General features: G+C 42.2%; 1 protein-coding gene across 6 annotated transcripts in view; it reads right to left on the reverse strand.

The window, feature by feature from the left end:
• Window positions 1-3,019: 3,019 nt before the first annotated feature.
• Window positions 3,020-10,126, reverse strand: part of SIDT2 (SID1 transmembrane family member 2) — a 40,614-nt gene continuing 33,507 nt past the window's right edge. For all 6 annotated transcript variants that reach the window (XM_063436073.1, XM_063436072.1, XM_063436075.1 and 3 more), the window contains 8 exons: window positions 9,528-9,664; window positions 6,165-6,273; window positions 5,757-5,833; window positions 5,490-5,536; window positions 5,158-5,263; window positions 4,869-4,979; window positions 4,630-4,743; window positions 3,020-4,032 (listed from right to left, as the gene is read on the reverse strand). In XM_063436073.1, coding sequence (XP_063292143.1) covers window positions 3,970-4,032; window positions 4,630-4,743; window positions 4,869-4,979; window positions 5,158-5,263; window positions 5,490-5,536; window positions 5,757-5,833; window positions 6,165-6,273; window positions 9,528-9,664 — 764 coding nt within the window. In that variant the 3' untranslated portion in view covers window positions 3,020-3,969. The remainder of the gene's footprint in view (window positions 4,033-4,629; window positions 4,744-4,868; window positions 4,980-5,157; window positions 5,264-5,489; window positions 5,537-5,756; window positions 5,834-6,164; window positions 6,274-9,527; window positions 9,665-10,126) is intronic.

Below are 10,126 nucleotides of genomic sequence, written 5' to 3' on the forward strand. Positions count from 1 at the left end.
TCCTTAAAGGACCACTATAGTGCCAGGAAAACACTAATTTTCCTGGCACTATAGTGCCCTGAGGGTGCCCCCACCCTCAGAGTCCCACTCCCGTGGCGCTGAAGTGGGAGGAAGGGGTTAATCCCTTACCTTTTTTCCAGCGCCGGGTTCCCTCGGTGCTGGGACTCTCCTCCCTCTTCTTCCGTTATCGGCTGAATGCGCATGCGTGGCAAGAACCGCGCGCATTCAGACAGTCTCATAGGAAAGCATTATCAATGCTTTCCTATGGACGCTGGCGTCTTCTCACTGTGAAACTGCTATGTTTACTGCAAAAAGGGTTAAACCTAGCTGGACCTGGCACCCAGACCACTTCATTAAGCTGAAGTGGTCTGGGTGCCTATAGTGGTCCTTTAACCCCTTATGGACACATGACATGTGTGACATGTCATGATTCCCTTTTATTACAGAAGTTTGGTCCTTAAGGGGTTAATGGCAGTGAATTGAGCAGTGAAACCAGAGAAGCATGATCTATACACTAAAACTGCTTAATTAAGTTAAAGTTGTTTAGGTGACTATAGTGTCCCTTTAAGGATCCTCTTCCAGAATGGTATGGCCCTGTCAGTGACAATGGGTTGTACACAGCAGCTGAAGCTAAATAGATGGATAATTCCATTTTGACATAGGGTATACAGGGACTAGATTGTGACCACAGCCTATAAATCCCTCTGCCATCTCAATCTGACCTGTAAGGACCGTGTGGTAGTATAGACGGTCCCGTTTATGGAGCATCGGTGGTCTTATTGAGACGTTTTATTTTAATACAAGATTTTTGACTACCAGGAATGGGTTTCAAAGCCTGTTGTCTAGAGGTTTGCAGCTGGGATCACTCTGTGCATTGATTGAACAGCTATCTGCAGCTCTTAACTGTGGCTGGGGTGGTGTTATCTCCTGGTATTAGTACAGGGCAAACTGATCCCAGCAGCACCCCCGTTGCCGAGGTCTGCTGAGCTTAAATTGGCAGAAGAGACACTTGCAACACAGCTCTGTTGCCAGTAGGCAGGTGTCAGCTCTGGTTAAATTGGGGTGTTTGTGCCCCCTTCTGCCAACTGGGATGACCCGTCCCCTCTCCCCCATGTTACTGGCCTAGAATATTCTAGGTATATGGACACCTGATGACATCTCCAGTACCTACCAATGAGAGCAACAATTAACAAATCAGAAGGAAGATAGATAAGGGAACATGGGATGAGGAAGAGGGGGGGGGGGGGATGAACTTGGGGGAATATGGTTTGTCCTTCAAAATTCATGCTTATAGAGTGTTGTTCACACGGTCATTGAGAAATTACCTGAATCATTTTTGGGCTGGGGAACGCTGGGTGGATCCTTTTCCCAAAAAGAGGCTCACTAGAAGCAACAAAAATGGTTCTGTAGAGAGGTTTAAAATATCTAAATACTAGTAACAAATACAGGACCGAGTTCCATCACGACGAATCCCGAAGGAAGAAACGGGGGATGTAGGGGCAGAATAAAAGGAAAATAGAACACGTTATCACATCCTTAACAAATAAATGTTTCAATATACATATAAGATGGAACAGAAGAAAGTATGATACGTTAATATATGCCAGCAGAGAAAGTCTCCACATCGGCAGCCCTGCTAATATAGAAGAAAGACCTCACTTATTGCTTAATAGATTAAGATGACATGGAGTGTACGTTAATATTACAGGGCACATGGTCTAAAAAAATAAAAGACAGACAGAAAATGAACAGGGGAAAACATGTAATGAACACATGAATGATATTTTGAAAACGCATAAGAAAAAGTAATTTGTCCATGATAATCTAGCAGTGTATATAGATATTTATTTTGAATCTTTTTGACTTCTGTTTAAATGACATTTTGTGTTAACATTGCATTATTAATTCTAAAAATTACATATGTGCGTAAAGATGAGTACTCCATCCATTAAAAGGATCATTTATGTAACATTCAAAATGGCAGCCTCTATACATAATCGGGTTAAAGTTTAATAACAAGAAAATAAAGTAGACCTGATGACGTGATTAATAATGTAACATTTGATCACCGGCCAATGAATTAGTGGAAGGAAATACCGCCCCCGCCCCCCTTTTTATTTGAAAATAATTGTAATGTGTTGTTAACATTAATAAGCTTACGTGTACTCCCATAGCCAGCATCACCTGCGATGCTTAGGGAGTTACCATAGCAACCACAGCGCATGCACAACTTCAAACAGTTCATTGATTGACAGGTGGGAGAAAGACTTTTCTTTAAATTGTTTTTTTTTTTCTTCTCCCAACCTATTCTTTTGCTAGCACAACGCAGAGCTAGAATGTCATGCTTTTTAAAATGATCACGAGTTGTACCTGACACGACCGGTACCGTGCAAACCGGTCACTGAGATAGTGCAGCGGGAAAACTATCCACCGAGAGATCACAACAGATTTTACAGAATAGGCATTAAATAAACCCAAAAAGAGTTCTAAATAAGTAAAAATGCACTCACAGTTGCAGCATTTGCTGGATATCACAAGGTTTGTCAGAGTCTTCAGTGATTTAGCCAATCATTCTGTTCACTGAACTTTCTATAGCACTAATGATCTTACCTGAGGCAGCATTTTATAGGCGAGGGAAGGTGTTGTAGTTCAAAAGTCAGATTTCTATTTATAAAGCTGAACGAAAACTCACATAAACCGGAGCAATTACATAGTGTACAGAGCATTTTCACTTCTTCTTCTTCAATAAAAAAAAAAATACTGCAGGTTGACTGGCGGTGTGAGTGGTAAAACAGGGCTTTTTAAAGAACACATTTAAAAATAAATTAAATAGAGAAAAAAAAAAAAAACAACAAAAAATAAAACCGACAAACAAACCCCCAGCACAACCGGAACCATTAACCCTTAAAATGACCTGGTTAACTTTAAATCAAATACAGTCTCACATGCAATGAAATGTATATCAGATAAGATTACTCTAAAGATACATTCCACAATCAATCTTAACACGACAGCAGACTGAAAAATCAAAAGACTTTATTGTCTCAAACATAAAACAAACTGATCAGAATACACTGAAATCAAATGTAAAACACGCAGCGATGCTACGGATGGGAAGGATGGCACAGGTAATAGAAGAGGGAAAGTGTACACACCCTGTACCCAAAGGGGCATTACCTTGGCAATGGACATCAAAGGGTCAATTGGCAACAAATACAATGTGGCAATTTACAGACATTGAGGCTGTGCAGCCGTTCCTTCCGTCACCAACCTATTCCGATCACATTTAATGGGAAACTTAACTCATGAACTTCATCTGGTGTAAACTCTTTAACTTGTATCTTAATGTGTCCTACTGGCGACATGGAACTTTTGCAATGTTACCTTTTTACTCAAACTAGAAGTTCATGTTATATTAAGCTCACGAGGACTATTGGTAAATGGCTAATTACCTTCTGAAACCAGAACTACCTCCTCCAGGAAACGAACACGTGTAACAAACATCCTTATATATGACTGGAGGTCCTTCTGACCCAGGATTGGAGACAACTGGCAACAAGGGCAATAGCGACACCTCCTGGCCAACGAGGTGGCAGTTAGTACATTCAAAGATGGTATCTCAGCAGGTCATTTATATGCACATAGCGCACACCAAACTCAGTGCAACTGATCTCCTTCTGTGTAGCAATAAAAAGTAAAAACAAACAAAAACTATTTAAATAAATTTAAAGACAGTTTAAACGACAAAGGCCGACTTTGAATGAGGCCACCAGGACGGATAGTTCAGTGGTTCTTCTGCCGGTCAGCTTGTCTAGCTGCAGATGTTTGCATTCGGGTCTCTGGTTCTGTATAATCCAGAGCACTGCCAGCAAGTTTCAAGCCTCGCAGATACACGAAAAGCAGTGGATTTGGCGACTGTTCCAGTGTGTTCCACTGTGTATGATTAGTGCTGATCCATTCGAGCAGAGCTCAAAACACATAAATCTTGTCTCTCTGTACACAGTCCAAATCGTCATCGAGACACAACAAAACCTGGAAATAGAGAAAACAGATTACAAATGGAGCAATATGATCCGCCAGGATCTAGCGTAACATTACAGGGGTTTATTTATTAAACAGCAATCAGGGAACCATGAAAAGACAGGTTATTTGGGGAGGTTATAGAATAACACCACTACCAGCTATCTTAATGTAAATTGCAAATACCTGGTCCTATACAATCCTTGAATCCAAGAATGCTGTCCGTAAAGGATGGACATGCATTTAACATCTTCATCTGTTAAACTAAAGTGCATAAAAGCAGGGCCGACAGACAGACAGAGACACAGACATACAGACAGAGAGACAGACAGACACAGACATACACAGACAGAGAGAGAGAGACAGACAGTAAGACAGAGAGAGACAGACAGTGAGACAGACAGACAGAGACAGACAAGCAATGTGCCCCCAAGGTTCCTTCCTCACTGTTCACGTTTGAAAGATTTGGTTTCCCTCTAGGGTTTCTGTTTTAAAGGATTACTTTCTACTCGTGACACCAATACAGTCTATCTTCTTTCTGATCCCATTTAGAGTACAAAGGACTCTGAATACAAGCTGGTTGCCCAGTAGGAATTGAATGAAACTCACTAGGAAGGACCCGAACATTGCAATGGAAGATAGGAAATGCCAGATATCATGATCATCGAAGAATCCAAGCAAGATGCAGTCCCTGTTGTGCTCTCGTGATTCAGCTGGAGTTTTCTATAAATGAAATAGGTTATTAGGAAACGCAGAACATGACAAGTGTATCCACAAGGCACAGCAGTGCAATACCCCTTATTGTGCATGTAAGAGCCATCACCCAGTGCATGCCATTTCTGCCTTACCTGCCAGGTGCTCAGTCCTTGGAAGAAGAAGTACAAGGCAAATCCCCAAACCACAGACGTGCAGGCGATGCAAAGGAGAGGGACCGGTAGTAATCGTTCTCCACTGCGCAGCTATAAATGAGAAGGATCGAAAATTAACAGAGAGACAAAAATGTTAGACATAGGGAAAAAAGAGCTGAGGCAACAGATATGATCAATTTGATATGGTCACCTTCTACACAGAACTAGTATTTATCATTTTGTAACTACCAGGTCTGATCCACACTGTAAGTCCCCCGGTAAAACTCACCTTCATTATGATGTAGAAGGCAAAATACAGAAGCAAGTTGCAGATCCCAATGGCGAGGAGATAGGAAGCAAAGTCATTGGGTCGGAATATGAGCCCGTAAGCCGCCCTGCAAATACACAGAATGAATTAATCCGCCAATACTGGCACAGTTACAGAACACGGCGAGGAGAAAGCGGGTTGTAAGTATAAACGGTAATTCCCCGAGGGAAAGTTTCTGATCTCAGCATTCAATGATTTGCACCAGACATGGTCCAGTATATCCTCAATACAATCTTTACTCACAGTTAGAGGGATACATTGTTACAAAGCCAGGGAGAGAATGGGGTACTTACAAGGACCAGTTCACAATGTTTCCCATCACAAGAAGTACCATGCGATCCTGGAAAAGGACAAGAAGATGAGAGGAAGTATGAGAAAACCAGAAAGAAACAGCACGAATAAAGAGAGGTATGCGCATGTGTGTATATTACGTAAAATACGGTGTCATGTCTGTGTATGTGCATTACATGCGTACACAGCTCCCGATTCACCCAATCTGATACCCTAACACCCCTTTCCCTAGAAAAAAAAAAAAAAAAAAAAAGATTGTCATTACTTACCACATACATAGGGGGGCTGCACTGCCTCACACAGTCGGTGTACAAAACCTGTAGGATGCGTCGGAAGATTCCAGAATCTAGGAATGAAGGAGAGATTCTGTCAGGGAACGCATGTGAATCACTATGGTACGTGCTACCCATCGATGGAAACACTCACCTAGTCTCTATGGTACATGCAACCCATCGAGGGATACACTCACCTAGTCTCTATGATCCATTCTACATATTGATGGATACACTCACCTAATCTCTATGGTACCCATTGAGGGATACAATCACCTAGTCTCTATGATACATGCTACCCATCGAGAGATACAATCACCTAGTCTCTATGGTACATGCTACATATTGATGGATACACTCACCTAGTCTCTATGATCCATGCTACATATTGATGGATACACTCACCTAGTCTCCAGCGACCCATGTAGTAGAGCTGAGTACTCAGGAGCATAGTGAACAAGATGTGAATCACTGAAAATATGATCCAAAACACCATATTTCCTTTCCCAAACACCTAAGAAAGGAATCACAGTAAAGACAGTTAGCAGTTTTTTCTCCTAGAGGACCCAAGATTTCTGTGTTTAACACCAATGCCTCTATTGGGTTTTGTATTTTAAAAAAAGGGATACTCAACAGCTAGAAGTAGCCTTCTTTTTTATTGCAGTATTTGAAAAATACATAAAAAAAAAATAGGCCAAAAATGGGAATATCTTACTTTTAAAGTTTCCAAAGCTATCTTTTCACATCTCTCCACCATCAGTAATATTGGGAGGAATGATGGAGGAATGGAGCAAAGTTTCTAAATTAGCCCATATGATCTTGCCCGAGGCAACGATAAGCATATTACATCACAGGATTAGCCAATCCCCCAAACAAGTAGATTTTCTAAAAAAAAAATCAAAAAAAAAATCCTTCCTATTCCATATGGACTCGATGGAGGCCTTGCTCAATAAAAGCACTTTAACGAAAAAATTCTTTATCAACTTGCAACCTTATATCAACTCACCAGACAGTTCCACCAAGTCCGAAATTAAACCCAATTTTGAGTTCACAGATTGGTATTTATACTTCTAGTGGGCCAACCCCCCATAGTAATATAAGGCAATCCTTTTCATACCGGACATACAGATATATCCCACCCACCTTCGATAGTACATCTAATATATTATATGGCGGTGATTTACACAATTACCAAAAGAGAGCATGTACAGTTGGTTTGTTTTGATTTTATGTTATATTGTTCTTTACTACTTTTATTTAAATTATATAAAAAAATAAAATGTCATGCAAACTATGTTAACCAATAAACCATAATTTTATTTATTTTCAAAGTACTATATGTGAATACCTCACTTATTATTCTTCCTTGCTTCATGACCATAAAACACTGAAGTATCCAAAGCCGCTGAACCATTCCCATGAAAAAATCAGCTGCGAACAGACCGCCATGAGCAGAGCTTGTGGTGCGTAAAGTGACGATATATAGCACACGTGTTATGTCTAACATCTTTTAGTGTCATTTTCAAGAGCCTAAAAGATCATCCTCACCACCGAGCTGGAAGAACCACTTTAAAAATGTATATATTTTACAAAACAAGCCAATTAAAATATTGTAATGGTGGGCGGAGCTAACGGCGTTCAGGAGCAGACGCCATTTCACCCAGCTCCTCGATCATCGCCCAAGAAATCGCCAATACTCTGCGTCACGCCATAAATCCAGAGCCGGAATAGCGATCCTTGCATTGGGGTCAGCATACCGGACCTGTGGATGCCTTTTTTAAGCCCGTCGGGCATAAAAATCCGGTGCAAAGTGCCTCGGGCCTACCGAGCGGGATTCCCGCGGCAGCCACGAATTACCTCCTGGGACACAGACCCACAAGCAGCAGACATACCTTGGGGCATACCCGAACCCTCGATGGGCCACAAATCACAAAAACCGGCTCCGGCCACGGCTGCCTCAAACCACGATATCAGCCAGATGCTGGCCTCGACGCCCCGCACGCGGGAGCCTTCACCCCCCCGGCGGGAAACTACAACTGACCCAGTGGTGGATAAGGTACCTGGGACTGGTGCACAGGCTATGCCTGAAACGGAACCACCTGTGACAAAACAGGACATCCATGATCTCTTGGCACACTTCCAGGACATGTTCTTTGCAGAACTCAACCTGGTTAAAGCAGAGATGCAAGCTATAACGGAACGCCTCCAAGTATATGAGGAGGACTCTGCGGACATAAAGCAACACATGGCCACCCAAGGGGAATCTATAAAGCAGCTACAAACCTCCCACTCCAAAATAGCAGCCAGAATGGATGCATTGGAAGATAAAAGCAGACAAAACAACATCAAGATAAGATACCTCACCTCATCAGGCGACTCACCGCAGCCATCCTCCCAATCAAGCACTCTAAACAGTTCGCCTATGACGGACTATACCGCATCGCAACACCCTTGCAAACGCCAAACTCCCAGCCTAGGGATGTTATACTCTGCTGTCGATCCTTTGCGGATAAACAACGATTACTGCAGGCACTACGGGGGAAAACCCCATTCCAGTTCGAGACTCACTCACATTTTATCAAGATCTAAGTAAAGCCACACACTCCTGTGGCGGAAAACAATGCGCCCTATCACGCAGCCCCTGCAAACCGCTGGCCTCCCTTATAGATGGACTAACTCCAGAGCACTGCTGTGCACCAAAGAGGGAAAAACCTTCAAAGCTACCAACCCTTCCGAGGGCCCACAATTCTTACAAGCCCTAGGCCTGCCTGTACCCGACCCGGCGACTCTACCCCAAAGAGTATGGGACGTGGACAACATACCTCCTTTCATTCCCGGAGGGGAACGGGACACTGTCACTTGAATATGACCTGGACTGTATAAGGTTTCTAGTTTAATGATACCACAACAGTTCAAAAATTTTCCACCATATTCCATTACATATATTAACGCATTTGGAATTACCCCCAAAGGCAATCTTGTTTAATGTTTTCGTGTAACACACGCTGACCGCTTCCACATTGCTATGTACACATGCTCCTGACGCTACTATACCAACGACCTCAGAGGCCCAACCACTTGTTCAGCCACTACACACACTCACTCCTACGAGACCGTCTGATCCCGACACCTGCTTATCCTCCCCCATATACCACCACGCGAATGGGGGGAACTAAGGCCCACACAACACACCTGGGCCGGAACCCCACAAGCTAGACTAGCAAACAGACCATCACAACCCCAGAAGAAATGCGACTAAGGTTCCACACTAACATCCTCTAGCCCGATCCTCTATTCCCATTACATTTAGCTACCTGTGTCAATCAGTGAATAACACATTTACCTTACGACGGGATAGCTCATCCTATAAGGGCTGGTTTATAAACATATTGAGCACTACACCTCATGTACCCTACATGCTTACATCTACAACACACAGACGAAACTTTGTAAAACTGTAATTCACCTACAAACTTCTGGACCACTACCTTCACTAAATATAAAATGTGCTGTCTTATCTGCCATGTTGTAAATTGCTACTGCCATATTGTTATTGTACCCGCTGTTGTGGCGCTTCAAAAATCTGTTACTCTATGCATAAGTAAAATAAAGAATTGAAAAAAAAAAAAATAATAATATTGTAATTCTCCTTCCCTGCCCATCAATTCTCTTTATAACCCTCTCCGGTGACGTAGTATGTGTACCCAGACTGAAGTGAATGGAAATAAAAAATGATGGTAATCACAACTAACGGGAGCTATGACTCACCACGCCGAGGACGGAGAAGAATATGACAATAGCGAGGCACGCGTAGGCACTGTACGCACTGGCGTTAATATCTGGGTGTCTTTTCTGATACAACTTCAGCATACAGAGTCCAGCAATCATGTACATAAAGGAAGTGTCTAATAGAGAGATAAAAAGTAAACACAAACAATAACAGAGCACCTGGGAGGAAGCAGAATGACAGGGGACATACAAATATGCACAGCCACAGAAAAGTTGTGCCTCTTTGCAGTTTAGAATCGTGGTCTCGGGTGGCTTTGCTGTTGACACAGGAAAACAAAATCCTCGAAAACTCAGCCTGGCTTTAAAGATTTGTCCATCCTGATAGGATTGTGACTATTTGGGCAGAGATTTATTCCTTGCCATCCTAAGGACCTGAACAACACTTCTAGGGTTATTTACGAAGGAGAGAAATGTAGGGAATTCAAAGTGAATTTAAAATTTTAGACTAAAAAAGCTGAACGGGAAGCATAGTTGAATTGAAGATTTGTTTCCAAGTTTCCAAGTTTATCCTTAAATGTAAAATTCACGTTGTATTCCTGACAATTCTTACTTTAGTAAATAAGCTAGTGAGTATTATC

Source organism: Pelobates fuscus, chromosome 11, assembly GCF_036172605.1.
Source record: "Pelobates fuscus isolate aPelFus1 chromosome 11, aPelFus1.pri, whole genome shotgun sequence".
Taxonomy (NCBI): Eukaryota; Metazoa; Chordata; class Amphibia; order Anura; family Pelobatidae; genus Pelobates; species Pelobates fuscus.